The following is a 15205-nucleotide window of genomic DNA, read 5'->3' as shown; positions in this document are numbered from 1 at the left end:
CCCTAAGCGCCGCCCGCACCGCCGGCCGCGGCCTCTGCTCCCGCCCTGGGCCGGTGGGCTCGGTTCCCGCCGCGTGGGGCGCACGGCCGACCAGGACTCCCCTCGAGGGCGCGCAGGCTGCCGGGCGAAGGAGTCGGAGGTGGAGAAGGAGGAGGGGACGAAGGGGGCTGGGCAGGGGCCGGGGCCGCGCCAGCGGGAGCGACATGCGATTGGTGACCGAGCCGCACGGACGGACGGCGCGTCCGAGATGCAGGTGAGCCCCGCGCGCAGGCCTTGGGCACTGTGGCCGGACTGCACCCTCCTGGGTATGCTGGGCGCTCCGTGCCACCCGGACCGCTCTGGGGTCACAGGCCTGGTCCCCTCGCAGGCCTCAGAAAGGATTCTTGTTTTGCCACCGCCCTAATAGATTCCCAGTTGGCAGGACTGGGGACCCCCCGCCCCCGGTGGCCAGTGCCTTCCCATTGTGAGCATGGTCACCCTAGAGGACAAGCCCCCACCGTCAGTCCCAGAGAGTTCCCACCGAGGTGGACCCGGGATCCCGCCCCCAAGGCAGCCCTCAGCACTTGGCACTCCCAAGCCAGTGCTCTGAGAATAGTCGGCTTTCTCCACAGCTCCAGTCTGAATGGATGGCAGCGCCACCCCAGGCTCCTGCGGGTGACCGGGGAACGGGTGGGGAAGAGGAGGGAGTCCGTAGAAAGGACCTCAGAGCCATTTAGGGGCCTCCCCTTTGTCTGCCTGCAGCCCGGCGGCGTCTCACCTTCTCTTGCCCCACTTTGCCTTGAGGCGGGTGGAAGGAGGGGACCCGTGGAGAGGAGGGAGGAAAGAGTCTGCTGCTCCCCTCCCGGTGGGCTCTGGGCATCCTGCCTCCAAGGTGCCCCTAGGAGCTCAGTCTCCTGTGGATCCCACCTTGGGTAGGGGGTGGGGCCAGGCCAGTGAACAGTCCCCTCTGTGCTGTCTCTGGGGTCCCCGTGGTTCCAGCACTCCCTCTTTGTTCTCAGACGTGCCAGGGTCTAAGGGGAGAAGGGACAAGTGGGAGGGCAGGGGCGGGTCTGCTTCGGTGGGTGGAGGGCAGAGTCCCTGCGAAAGGGGCAGCGCTGTCAGAGCCAGCCTGTTATCTGTCAGCCTGGCCCTCCCTCGGACCTCTGCTGGGATTGGGCAGCCGAGGACGCCAGCTCCACCTGGTCCCACTCTGGGCTCAGTCCTGCTAGCCACGATACCAATGGCTCATGCATGGGGGGCCTCCCATGCTTGGGGACCCTGGAACACCCGGCTGGCATAGAGCCTGGGGCTTCCCCAGGTCCAGTGAGGAGCTCCTGTGGTGGGGGTGCCCTGCTCCATGGCTTTGTCCTGGTGTGACAGGGGGTGCCAAGTCCTGAGGAGCTGGGACAACAGCCTGTCTGTAGCATGTTCATTGAGTCTGAAGCAGAGGGAGGGAGAGGAGGAGGGGTGCGAACTCCTTGGAACAAGGTGCGCCAGGGTATAATGTCAGAGAGGGGCTCCAGGGGGCACTACAGGAGGGAGACAGGCCCCTTGGGAGGTTTTGGTGTCCCTGCCCCTCTCTGCTGCCGCCAGCTGAAGTGTGGAATGGCCTGGAGTGGGTTCATTCAAGCCTGCAGTGCTCCCCAGGCTGCGTCAGAATGGGTCCCCCATCATAGGACCAGCTTTCCCAGGGCAGGCATGTTCTGTCGCTCTGGGGCCTAGTATGACTGAAAGGGAGGTGGGGTGACCAGTTTACCCTGCAGTGGCCTCTTTGACTGAGCCCTAACGATCTCTCCACCCCTGGCTCTGAGCGCCTGTGTTGTGTATTGAATGGTGTCCTTTAAGATCCAGAAGTCCAGAGTGACACTACCCGCCTCTCCCCAAGATGGATGGTTGTGCAAATGTAAAGTCTGACAGGACCCTGGTGCCATGGCACCTGTGGGGGCAGAAGGTGGGGTGCCATTGTGGGCTGGGTGTGACTGCCTGGATGGGGTGATGTGTATTTTGTGGAGTCCCATGATGCCTGAGGAAGTGTCCATGCAGGGTGAGAAAATGGGCCCAAGAGGTAGGCAGTTGGTGGGGGTGGGCTAGAGTCAGGGTTCTTGTCTTGCTGTCCTGTGCATGGGGCTCTGTAGAAGGATGATGGCAGCCTCCAACCCCCAGCGTGCCTCCCTGTGCTTTCCCACAGATCACCTCTGTTCCTCCACCTGCCCTGGTCCTCATCTAGCCTGGTCTAGCATCCTCACCCAAGAGCCCAGCTCTTCGCCCCTCTTCCAGGAAGCCTCCCTGATTGCTCTGGATCCCTAGTCCTTTAGGCACCCTTGGGAGAGAGCCACAGGGTCCCAGCCTGTTCATTTAGCCCTGTTGTGTACTTCCTGACTGAGCTTCCAGCTGGGCTCTGGGCTTGGTGCTCCTCTTGCTCTTGTGGATCCTTGATCATGTTGGGCAAGACCAATGCCCACCCCTTGGGCTTGCTGCCTGGCCCTTGGGGTGTGCAGACACTGGGAGGCCCCAGCTCAGTGTCACACACAGGCTCTTGAGAAAGGGGAAACCCTCCTTGGGCCAAGGCTGGCAGGGGTTCCTTGGAGGAGGGGACTGGAGGAGTGCTGAAGTGTCAATCAGGCTTTCAGATGCAGGGAGCAGAGAGAGGGGTTGTGAGAGGCAGGGTCATTGCCAAATGTGTTCGAAGTATGCTTAATTCTGACTTTTGCTTATGCACAGAATGTGTGAATGACTATGCTTGAGTGCCGACCACCGTCTGCTCCTGTGTGCTTGGTTTCTTCAGTGGCCTTTCAAAGAGTATGCACTCTGGAGCCAAGGCCAGCCCACCACTGTCTGGCTGTGTAGCTTAGGGATAATAGGAGCTATCTCTAGGGATGGTGGTGACAGCTGAATGTGCCAGTTATGCAGTGGTTAGGACTGTGCTGGGTATACAGTAAGTGCCGAATGAATGCCCACTGCTCACACTTTCTGTGGCTGTTCTCGATCTTATCCTTGCATGTGGCACAGAGACTGGCTAGCTGAGGAAGGAAAGCCAGAGAGGTGGGGTGCTACCTGGTCTCCAGCTCACAACCTTCGGTTCACCTATAACGTCCTCCTCCTGACCCCTGGGGATCTTGCCTGCTCTGGGGCCCAGCAGAGATGCTAACAAAGTAATCCATGTGCTTCATGTTAATCCAATAGCGGTGCTGATATAATGAACAGCGTGAGCCCATGCTGCCCTTGAACTCTCACACTTTGATGCTGATATTTGTCTTCCCATGTACTTCTGCACACCCTGCTCTTGGGCCCTTTTTTGGGGGGGGCACCTAGCTCCTCACATTATGGGTTTAGCATTCTCTTGCCTCTTCAGAAATCATATCTATAGAGAGAGATATATTGCTCAGTCTTAGTTATTTTTGAACTTTATAAAAAGAACAGAATTGTATAACAGATCTGGTCATGTGGCTCAGGGCTGGAGATGTGGCTCAGTGGTAGAGCTCTTGCTGTGCACACTCAAGGCTTGGGTTCCATCCCCAGCACAAGAAGAAGGAAGAGAAGGAGGAGGAGGAAGAGGAGGAGGAGGAGGAGGAAGAGGAGGAAGAGGAGGAGGAATAGGAGGAGAAGGAAAAGGATTCTTGTAGTCTTAAGCCCCATTTTTGTGGTTGCACCTGACCCTGGACACTGTTCATGAATTTTCAAAGGTATCTAGTGCTCTGTGGTTCAGACCTCACCTGACACATCACCCCCTTTGGGGTCACACTCTTTTAAGCTCTCACACTCCATTCTTGTCCCATCCCTGACACAGAATGTGTAGGCATCTTGGGGCCCACAGCTAAGAGCAGAATTTCTGGGCTGCAGGGCACATTCCCATTTGGCTTTCCTAGGAAATGTGCCAAAGTGTTTTCCAAATCAGTCACATGCCAGGGTATGCCTCCCCCAGCTGGAGGTGAGTGTCCCTGTTGTGCTGTGTGCCATGGGTCGTCCTGATGTTTCCTGATTGAATGAGTGTGAAATAGTATTGCATGATGGCTTTGGCTTGTTTCTGGAATTCAGTTTCTGGGGGCATGAAACAGAGGTTTTGATGGGCAGCAGCCAGTGTATTACCTGTTCTTACTAAGTAGCCAGCCCCTAGGAGCATCACACAAACAGATGGGGTGCTGTATACACAAACCCTGAGCTCAGGCATGGGTAGGGGCCATCAGAGAGGAGGGGCACGAGAGGGGGGCAGAGAAAACAGCAAATCTGGGGGCCCTGAGGTGCTGTGTCCAGCCAGGGATGGGTGAGGCTGCCCAGCACAGGAGGTGGAACATCCCGCTTCCTGCTCCGCCCCCTCTACCCTGACACCTGGCCTAGGGCCTGGTGATGGTGAGTGCTTAGCAAGACTGTGGTGACAGTGGATGACGGAACAAATGTGTGCTTGCTCCCCCTCCTCACCACCCTGGGGACCATTGCTGACTGCCACAGCCCCTGTAAGGAGGCTCCTGGGTATCCAAGGGTCCCCAGTCCCAAGGCCCCCATGCCCCTGGCTGCCCAGAGGGGAGCTAATTTGGAGCAGCTCCCTCTGCCAGCCCCCCCAGTCCCCCCCCCCCGCACCTAGGATTGATTCCATGCTGCCTTCCCAGCCCCGGCCTGGGCCCCTGGAGCTGGTTAGAGCCAGGCGCCAGGGCTGGCGGAATAATTATGCCTATTTCATGTGACACCCAAATTGATTGCCGCCAGGGTGACATTACCAGGGCATTGTTCCCGTCTCCAACCTCTTATTACATGTTATTAGGGTGTGTGGTGTGTGTGTGTTTTTCTATTTTTTCCCATTTCAGGGAATTAATCTCTCCCAGCAACTCCTCTGCTTCCCTCTGCAGAGAACCCGCTCTGGCTCTGGTAGGGGGTGGGGCCAGGCCCAGATGCTGCCTCTGCCTGGCCTCGCAGGGCTGCCCATGAGTTCAGGGCACCTGGGTGCAAGATGAAGCACCTCAGAGCTGAGCAGGGCTGCTCAGGTGGAGACCCCACAGAGCCTTCCCATCCTGTCTTTCCTCTGTGATCTTGCTTGTATGCTTCCTGGGACAGGCTGCTCACTCACTATGCAGGCAGGTATTCCAGCTTGAGCCATCCATTGCCTGGTGGTCACTCACACTGAGCTGAGTGGTCTTCCCATAAGACTGTCTCATGGGTGTGCAGCTAAGAGGCCAGAAGCTCATAACCACCTTGCTTCTGAGCTCAGTTTATCAGGTTGAAAGGGTGGGCGTTGGCTAGGGGTTGACTGGTAGTCAGTGGAAGGGCAGGTGTTTGCGCAGCCAGTGCCAGGCTAGGCCAACACTTTTATTTATATCTGCCTGTGTATGTTATAAATAACTTGCTGGACCTTGGTTTCTGGTGTATTATAGGCTGGTTTTAATCTTTTGTTGTTTTTGAAACAGAAATAACCCACACCACCACCCATCCCTGACCTGGGCCCATGATAGGATAGTGGCCATGTACCAGTAGCATGACTGGTGAGGGAAGGTGGCCACCAGTGGGAGGTGGCGTCCTTCTAGACCCAGGCTATGTGATGCCACAGGGCCCTAATGCGTTCCTGATGCTGTCAGGACTCATTCTCCTCACCTGTGTGGCAGACCCTGGGGGAGTCGTGCCCCTGGAGTCAGATAAGCCAGGTCCTTAGGGGTGGACCAATGGCTTGGAGCTTCCCCTCCTCATAAGTGGGTGCTGTCAGAGGTTGCTAGGGTCCTGCATGCCCTGGTGACACATGCCTTCCTCTGCTTTGCCTGCAGTCTGTCCCCAGCCCACAGGGCCAGCATCCACATGAGAGGTGCATGGTCCTAAGATCATGCAGGTCTCCAGGCCCTCGGACCTGAGTCAGAGAGAGGCAGCTTACAGGCATGGTCAGGACTCAGGGTCGTCACCACCTCGGGTTGGATCCCAGCTCTGCCACTGTCACTGTGCCACTTTAGGCAAATCATACCCCTCACTCTGCTCCTCATTTGTGGAATTTGTCAGATGGGATCACAAACCAGTGTCACAAAGAGAGAACAGTGTGTGTGTGTATCATCAGTGTACTCTGAATTTGTCTGTGTGTTTGGTAAGGCTGACCTCAGATCCCTGCCAGGGCCACCAGCACTTTCCCCTCATGCCTGCCTGGTGCTGTGAGCTGTGGCCCCCCCAGTCCAGGCCTGTGCCTCTCCTGATAAGGTGTGTCAGCCTGAGCCACCCTTAGGCAGTAGAGCCCCCAGGACTGGGCATGTGGGAGAGGTCTGTGGAGGTCTAGGGGGTGAGAGAGAGCCAGCAGGTATGGACAAACTGTCCCTTGGCTGCTACCCTGCAGAGTCAGACAGAGGTCTTCATAATGTCCCTGTGCCTGAGAGCCTGGGTTGGGTTCTTAGAGACTTCTCAAAGGAAACATAGGGCCCAGAACCTGGGTGTTCCTTGGGCTCTGAGACACCTCATACGGGCACTGGCCTCATTCTACCCCTCTTTGGGATGACACCCAACACAGAGAACCTGATGAAGAGGCTGCACAGAGTGGCCTGAGCCTCACCTGAGGCTGCAAAGCAGGACAGGGCTGCAGGAACTGGAGCCCAAAATGAGGCCTATGACACCACACCCCGTGTCAGCCCACAATCCATCCTCTCTGGGCCCCCACCTAACCTAGCTCCTCCTTGCCAAGTGGCCACTCCTGGAGGAGAGAGCCTAAATATAGCAGCCTTTAAACACTAAGAAGCTTTGACAATTAAAATTCATAATTTATCCCATAAATGGCCTAGGGCTTCGGGCCCACAGGAAGGCTGGGGGCTCCTGGGACAGCTGTGGGTGGTGAAGCAGGCAGGGGCCTTCCTCCCTCACCTGTAGGGGGCAGTTGCTTGCCTGGGGGACACAAGGAGTTCAGGACTGCTGGGGGTGCCTGGAAGTTGCCCAGGTGACAGCCACACCTTGCCCAGTCAGCACTGTCCTCCCAGAGACCAGGAAGCATGCCTATGAGAGAATGTTATTCCCAGGAGGGAATCTTGGGAGGGGGTTAGTGGTACCGCGCTAGGGAAGATAGGCAAGGGCAGCCGAGTTCATTCTCTGTCTCTGTGTCTCTGTCTCTGTCTCTGTCTCTGTCTCTCTCTCTCTCTCTCTCTCTCTCTCTCTCTCTCTCTCTCTCTCTCTCTCTCGGGGCCCAGCAACTCTTTGCCAGAACCAAGAGCAAGAAGAAAATAAGGAATTATACACGACAAAGGACATGACCTCAATTTTCTTCCAGGTTGAATTTTCTGTCACTGTGGGAGGTGGCTGAGGAGGAAGGCTGGCAAAGGCAGTGGCAGGGCCAGCAGAGGAGGGGACACAGGGACACTGGGCTGCCCTGGCCTGGCTTTCTCCTGCAGGAACTCATCCTGGCACTGGACATCTACTCCATGGGTCCCTGAGTCTCCTCCCTGGCACTCAGCCTAACCCCCGGATTACCCTAGCTCCCCCATTAGCAGCTCAGACCCTGAGCCATTAGTAGCTATCCACACCTCAGTGGGGATGAGCCCCAAGCCAGAGGAGTGGCTTCAGGAGTCCAGGGACCATGAACAAGGGGGTGTCAGAGAACAACTAGGAGTTCTCTACTCTCAGAGGGACCAGACCCAAAGTCCTCTTCACCCTCACACCTGAGCTCCAGTGTCACCACCCTCCCTTGCCTCTGGGGATGTCTAACTGGGATTCACCCTGAGCTCCCTTCCCCTGAGCCTTTCTTAAACCCAGACGAGAGTTTGGAGGTTAGGGCTTATGTCCACTGTCCCACATCCTCACAGCTGAGTTGTGTGATGGACTGTGTCCCTTTGGGGTGGAGGAGGCCAGGCCTGGGGGCCTCTCCATCTAGGGCCCCACAGTGCCAGTGGAGGAAGGGAGGGAGGGAGGGGACAACAACATGCAGGGCAAAGGGTGTCCTGAGACCCTGAGAAGACCCAAGAGGCTGGTCCCCTCTTCCAGGGCTGCTGGGGGATGGGCTCAATACACTGACATGCGGTACCAGCCAGAGAGGGAAGTTGAGTCACTGAGGTGGGCTCTGGCCCTGTCCATCCTTAGCGCTGGGCCCTGTCCATGTCCCCAGGCCCTGGTGCCCACCAGTTTTCCTGCCTCACTCCCTTCCTGGCTCTCTTTTCTGTCACTGCTCTCTTACCTGTGGAGCTGGGTAGAGCCCTGCAGCCCCTTCCCTGTCTGTCTCCCCTCTGTTCCACCCACCGCACACATGGGCATCGGGCTAGATGAGCTTTTATCCACCCTGGTTCCCAGGGAAGAAGCCACTGGGCCACCCCAACCTTGGAAAGGCGTTGTGGGTCAGGGTCCAGGAGCCTGCATGACCTGGCACCCCATCCTTTCTCTCTCACCAGGCAGCTCTGGGGCTGAACATTTTTCTCAACTGTAAAATGGGCCCCTGTGAAAGCTTCCATAGGAGTCTGAGCCAGCGAGGGTGAAGCCCAAAGCTGGTCCTGTCTGTTTTCTACAGGCAGCGCCTGGGGCTAGCATGGACCTGGCTGGTGCCTGGGGCCTCCACGTGACCTGCAGCCTCCCTCCCTCAGTGGTTCTCCAAGTCCACCCATGCCCCTTCCTCTCCACAGGTTGCCCTTAACAGTCTACACCCTGGGGTGACTGTGAACATAAAGCCCTCACCAGACCCTCACATGAATGCTTTCAGCCTCTGTGAAGTTAGGGTTTGAGGCTGGCAATGCCTACCTTGTGTCTCCTAGCCAGTTTTTTATTTATTTATTTATTTATTTATTTATTTATTTATTTTTATTTTAGGGAAGGGTCTACAGGGTATTTAAGTTTTCACTACTAGATCAGACTTGTAGTGATCCACCTGTTTATAGCCTCCCAATAGGGAGGAGCAGCTACATTGTATAGCTGGGATTACAGGTGCATGCTACCAAGCCCAGTCTCAATTGCCATCTCAGCACGCCCTAAGGGTGGGGCCAGCATGGCAGGCCCTGGGATGGAACCCTGGGCCCCTGGGCCTGCTTGCAGGTGCTTTAATCTGCTGAGCTATTTGGCTGGCTCTCTCCCTAGCCAGTTTTGAGGCTATCCCTGTGCAGCTAGGGAAAGTCCAGTATCTGAGGTTGTACCTCCCCCCCCCCACAGACTCTGGCCCACAAACCTCTAGACCCTGTAGGGAAACAACCAGGGAAGGCGGGCATTGCCTGGGGCTGCACAGTAAACTGGTCCTAGGGAACAGCTCTAGCAGAGCCAGCCGCATGGCCTGGGATGTGGGTGAGGGTATAGTTGGCGTCTGCAGCCTGGGTCTGCCTTCTGCAGCTGCTGTGGGGCTGTGTTGTGCCCTGGACACAGCCATCCTCTGCCTGCTTCTGATGTTTATTGTCTGTATTTATTGGTCCAATTTTTAATTCTTGCCCTTGTAGGAAACCCTTCAGGGGGCAAGTTTCTGAAATAAAACACTGATTAAAATGTATAAAACATGTCTCCTGGCCATTGTGGGGGCAGTTGGCAGGGCTCAGGGCACCAAGACGGCAGATGACCCTCAGACAGCTTCACTTGAACCGTGGGGACAGGGACCCCATGAGGTGTGTGACTAAGAGCTAGGCCCAGTGCCCTGTGCTTGTGGTAGGCTCTCTCTCTCTGTGCCTTGCTTTCCCAGCCACTCAGGACACTACCTGTAAAAGACAGGGATGCCCCCAGCTTCAGGGTGGCAGCTGCACAGGGCAGAGGTGGCCAGTGTTTCCAACCTGCTTAAATTTGCTCAGGAGCCCACTCCAGGGGGAGCCCCATCAGCAGGATTGCACCCCTGTGGCTCTTCCATGCATAGGCTGCCTTTCTGAGGGCTTCCTTGGGTCTGCTTTGTGCTGACCTTGGGCAAATGGACCCAGGACCCTGGCTCAGGTTCCTCTGGAGGGGCGCTGTGCTGAGGCTTGAGAGCAAGTTTCTCTCTTCCTTCAAATCTCTAGGAAACTCTTCAGTGTTGCTATGATGCAGGGTTTTGTGGCCTTACTTGACTAGCTTGCATTCTTCAGCTTTTATCTCTGTAATCTTTCAGCATCATGTTTTTATCTTGGCTCAAATCAGCTTTGGAACAGAAAGTGGCACCCAGCAGTTATATAGTATCACTGCATCCAGCAGCTACATAGTGTCATTCCATCCAGGACTTACACAGTACCGCTGCATCAAATGGTTACATAGTACCCACATCCAGCCTGCCCTGTTATTGCTAGATCTAGGATTTACATAGTGTTACTGCATCTGTTACATAGTATCTTTGAAACCTAATGGCTACATAGTGTCACTGCATCCAGCACTTACACAGTATTACTGCCAAGAATAAAGCCCTTCAGTATTGTAGACCAGGGACAAGATGTGACTGAGCAGGTCCCATATGGCTTTGTGGAGGAGGTGGCCTTTGAGGTGATAGCCATGGGGACTGCTGGGACAGTTCTTCCAGAGGAGGTGGCTTAGCAGGAATAGGAAAGACAAGTGTGCAGCTGTAGATGGCTCTCTAGGAGTGGCAGGAGGAGTGGTGGGTAAGTTGAAGCTGGGTGGGGAAGGCTTTGAATGCCACAAACAGGTCTGCATGAGGCACTTGTCTCCAGCAGGGTGCCCTGTGTCCCTTGCTGTCCCTGCAACCTCAGCCTCTCTCCAGTGGCTCCCACACTACCCCCCCGGTCCAGCCATGAGCTGGGTGCTAAAAGTCCTATTTACCTCTTGAGGTCCTCAGCTGCACACCCGCACCAGCCCCAGCTGCCAACCCAATTACTTATTGATCGCCTGTCAGGATGTTTGCTTTTCTGGTGGGTCACTGGAGCGTGTGTGCTGTGGAAAATGGCCTGGTGGGGGCAGGGTGGGGAGAGGCTGAGCCCCAGGAGCATCTGGAGAGAGGGTGGACTCAGCCCTTGGGGATAACAGAGCCCTACGAATTCCATGACAAGTCACTGACACCCTAAGTCCTCTCTGGTTAATCAGTCACTTAGTCGATCAACAAACAGGAAACACCTGTCAGTCCTAAAGTCTGACAGACCAGAACTCCTGTCCCACATCTGCTGCTTCTGCTGCTTGCATGTCCTTGGGCGACCACAATCTCTTGGGCTTTTGACATTCAGATGACAAGTATGGATGGCCTAGAAAGGAGAGGCATGAGGGGAGTTAGAGGGGTAGTAGACAAAGGGTCTGTGCTGGGGCAAGGGGACCTGCCCTTCCTGGGCTCCCATCCTGCAGTGCCCCCTTGGGGCCTTGTGTAGTGTAAACATGCCCCTCCCCCAGTGCTGCATGTCTTGGGGCCCAGCTGGCTTGTATCCACTTGGGGGTGCCTGTCCTCCTCAGGATGGGTGACTACTCCTCCCTCAGATCACAGCACACATGGCCCTGGTGCTAGGCGGGAATAGGAACCCGGAGAAGAGGTGTTTGATGACTCAGGGGCTCTTTTTCCTTAGGGAATCGGTAGAGGTTCGCAGACAGTGGGGTTTCAGCAGGTGGGGCCTGTGTCCTGGGAGGAGAAAGGAAGCCATGGCCAGGTGGGGACCAGGAGCCTGAGCATTACCAGCCCAGGGACCCAGAAGAAGGGAAATCAGGGATCCTACAAGCTTCCAGGGGTGAGCAGGTACCCAGAAAGAGTTGAGGGATATTTGGGGCCAAAGCCCTTTGGGGAGAAGGCCTGTGGATGCCTCTGCCACTGGGCTTCTTGACCCCAGCACTGCCTGAACTACCTGCCATGGGGATGGCAGGGGCCCACAGCAGGGGAGTGGGGCTGGTGAAAGAGGGTGCCCACAGCCTGGGGAGCCCGCCCTGTAGCCCAGGGTTGTTCCTAGGAATGCTGCTGCCTTTGAGCCCCTTTGATCTCTGTGAGACCTGGGGTGGCTCAGCAGGGCTGGTTTTGTCCCTGAAACTTGGCCAGGGCATTGCCTGTAGATGGTAAAGGGGGTGGCACTGTCCCTTTCCTGATCCCTGTTGTTCCCAGAAAGGCTGGCAAGAGGCCGCCTGGCCTAGACATCTCAGTGGCCAGTGGCCCTGCCACTCTGCCTTTGCCTCTATGCCAGGGACACCTGATGGGGCAGGAGGGTCCAGGGTACTGTGGGCTTAGGAGGGGTCCCCTTGGGTGGTGCCCCTTCTCATGCTGTCCTTGTCCTGTGCTTTTTTTCTGGTGCAGGTGAGCGAGAGGATGCTGGCGGGGGGTGCGAGGAGCGTGCCCAGCCCCCTCCTGGCCTGCTGGCAGCCTATTCTCCTGCTGGTGCTGGGCTCCGTGCTGTCTGGCTCAGCCACGGGCTGCCCACCACGCTGTGAGTGCTCTGCACAGGACCGCGCTGTGCTCTGCCACCGAAAGCGCTTTGTGGCCGTGCCCGAGGGCATCCCCACTGAAACACGCCTGCTCGACCTGGGCAAGAACCGCATTAAGACGCTCAACCAGGACGAGTTCGCCAGCTTCCCACACCTGGAGGAGCTGGAGCTCAATGAGAACATCGTGAGCACCGTGGAGCCCGGCGCCTTCAACAACCTCTTCAACCTGCGAACGCTGGGGCTGCGCAGCAACCGGCTCAAGCTCATTCCCCTGGGCGTCTTCACCGGCCTCAGCAACTTGACCAAGCTGGATATCAGTGAGAACAAGATTGTCATCCTGCTGGACTACATGTTCCAGGACCTGTACAACCTCAAGTCCTTGGAGGTCGGGGACAACGACCTTGTCTACATCTCCCACCGCGCCTTCAGTGGCCTCAACAGCCTGGAGCAGCTGACACTGGAGAAATGCAACCTGACCTCCATCCCCACCGAGGCGCTGTCCCACCTGCATGGGCTCATCGTGCTGCGGCTGCGGCACCTCAACATCAACGCCATCCGGGACTACTCCTTCAAGAGGCTATACCGGCTCAAGGTCCTGGAGATCTCCCACTGGCCCTACCTAGACACCATGACTCCCAACTGCCTCTACGGCCTCAACCTGACGTCCCTGTCCATCACACACTGCAACCTGACCGCTGTGCCCTACCTGGCTGTGCGCCATCTGGTCTACCTGCGCTTCCTCAACCTCTCCTACAACCCCATTGGCACCATTGAGGGCTCCATGCTGCATGAGCTCCTGAGGCTGCAGGAGATCCAGCTGGTGGGTGGGCAGCTGGCCGTGGTGGAACCCTATGCCTTCCGCGGCCTCAACTACCTGCGTGTGCTCAATGTGTCCGGCAACCAGCTGACCACCCTGGAGGAGTCGGCCTTCCACTCGGTGGGCAACTTGGAGACACTCATCCTGGACTCCAACCCGCTGGCCTGCGACTGTCGGCTCCTGTGGGTCTTCCGGCGCCGCTGGCGGCTCAATTTTAATCGGCAGCAGCCCACGTGCGCCACACCCGAGTTTGTGCAGGGCAAGGAGTTTAAGGACTTCCCTGATGTGCTCCTGCCCAACTACTTTACCTGTCGCCGCGCCCGCATCCGGGACCGCAAGGCCCAGCAGGTGTTCGTGGACGAGGGCCATACAGTGCAGTTTGTATGCCGGGCAGATGGCGACCCGCCACCCGCCATCCTGTGGCTCTCACCTCGCAAGCACCTGGTGTCAGCCAAGAGCAATGGGCGGCTCACCGTCTTTCCTGATGGCACCCTGGAGGTGCGTTATGCCCAGGTGCAGGACAACGGCACGTACCTGTGCATCGCAGCCAACGCAGGCGGCAACGACTCCATGCCCGCCCACCTGCACGTGCGCAGCTACTCGCCTGACTGGCCACACCAGCCCAACAAGACCTTCGCCTTCATCTCCAACCAGCCGGGCGAGGGAGAGGCCAACAGCACCCGCGCCACCGTGCCTTTCCCTTTCGACATCAAGACCCTCATCATCGCCACCACCATGGGCTTCATTTCCTTCCTGGGTGTTGTGCTCTTCTGCCTGGTGCTGCTGTTTCTCTGGAGCCGGGGCAAAGGCAACACCAAGCACAACATTGAGATTGAGTATGTGCCCCGCAAGTCAGATGTGGGCATCAGCTCGGCTGATGCACCCCGCAAGTTCAACATGAAGATGATCTGAGGATGGACTGCGGGGTAGGGACCCCTGGACATGTGGGTCAGGGGAAGGGGTCCAGCTGTTACCCCCTCGCTCCTGGCCCTCCTCGCCTCCTCCTCACTCCTCCACACACTCCTTTTCCCTCCTGGCCCAGGCTGGCTGCCCCCTGCCATTCTTCACCACCGCCCTCTTCCTACCAGGACCTCAGAAATCCAGGCCTGGGGACCCCAGCTTCACAGGGGCATGCAGTGACACGGACTGGATTGAGAGCCGGCTACCTGACACGTGGCAGAGTCAATAATTCAGTTTAAAAAAAAAAAGTTACGAACTTCCTCTGTAACTTGGGTTTCAATAATTATGGATTTTTATGAAAACTTGAAATAATAAAAAGAGAAAAAAAAACTATTTCCTATAGCTAGTCGGAATGCAAACTTTTGACGTCCTGATTGCTCCAGGGCCTCCTTCCAACTCAGTTTCTTGTTTTCTTCTCCTCCTCCTCCTCCTCCTTTCTCTCTCTTCCCCTATGGGGAGGGATCACTCAGGAAAACAGGAAAGGAGGACCCAGCCCCTCCCTGCCACTCTGCCAGGCACGCTCAGGAGCAGCTGGGCCGCAGGTCTGGGCCAGCTTTGGGCTGGCCTTTTATAGGGAGTGGGAGATGGGGACAGGGCTGCCCGTGGAGTGGGGGCTGTTTGCTGGGCTGCCAGGTGGCACTGCCATGGGGAGATAGGGGCCAGCTCGGGGATGGCAGAGACTCCAGACGGGGCTGGTGTCCTCCCAGGAGACAGCATGGTCGGTGGAGAGGGTGGAGGGCCAGAGGCAGGCCTGAGCCCTAAGCCGTGGTCCTAGCTGTGCTGCTCACTTTACTGCGTGGCCTTGAGCCGCCCGCTGGCCTCTCTGGGCCGTGTCTCCCCATCTGTACTGTGGGAACATCCCCTGCCCTGCCTACCTCACAGGGCTGTTGTGAGGATTGATGAGATGATGTATGTGAAACACTTTGTAACCTGTAAAGCGCTGTGCACATGTGTGGGTGACTCCTCTCTTATGGTCGTTCTTGTCTCCCCATGGGAATGGGTTGCTGGGGACTTCTGCAGGGATGGGTGGGGTGCCAGGGAGAGAGACAGCGTCCAGGCTGTGACTGAGGCCCTGGCTGGAGAGGGGAGCCAAGGCCCAGGCAGCATTGTATACCCTGCCAGCTCCCCCAGTCTGGTAGCCCCCATGGACTACCAGATGTGTGCAAGTCTTTTAACAATCACTTGCTAGGCTCCAGTTGCACCAGATGTTCTTTCTGGTATCATGCCAGTCTGTAG

The 15205-nt window shown here is 57.1% G+C and overlaps 1 protein-coding gene across 3 annotated transcripts in view; it reads left to right on the top strand.

The window, feature by feature from the left end:
- Positions 1-14925, top strand: part of Lingo1 (leucine rich repeat and Ig domain containing 1) — a 58113-nt gene extending 43188 nt beyond the window's left edge. Inside the window, exons 1-2 of one of the 3 annotated variants that reach the window (XM_004628713.3) lie at positions 62-253; positions 12065-14925. In XM_004628713.3, the coding sequence (XP_004628770.1) occupies positions 248-253; positions 12065-13921 (1863 nt within the window). In that variant the 5' untranslated portion in view covers positions 62-247 and the 3' untranslated portion in view covers positions 13922-14925. Of the gene's footprint in view, positions 1-61; positions 254-7128; positions 7196-12064 lie in introns of those variants that run through there. The other 2 variants (XM_023712696.1, XM_023712697.1) reach the window with 2 other exon arrangements.
- Positions 14926-15205: the final 280 nt, after the last annotated feature.

Source organism: Octodon degus, unplaced genomic scaffold (genome assembly GCF_000260255.1).
Source record: "Octodon degus isolate 3935 unplaced genomic scaffold, OctDeg1.0 scaffold00026, whole genome shotgun sequence".
Taxonomy (NCBI): domain Eukaryota; kingdom Metazoa; phylum Chordata; class Mammalia; order Rodentia; family Octodontidae; genus Octodon; species Octodon degus.
Note: the sequence above shows the minus strand (reverse complement) of the source record. Positions and strands in the feature narration are given on the sequence as shown.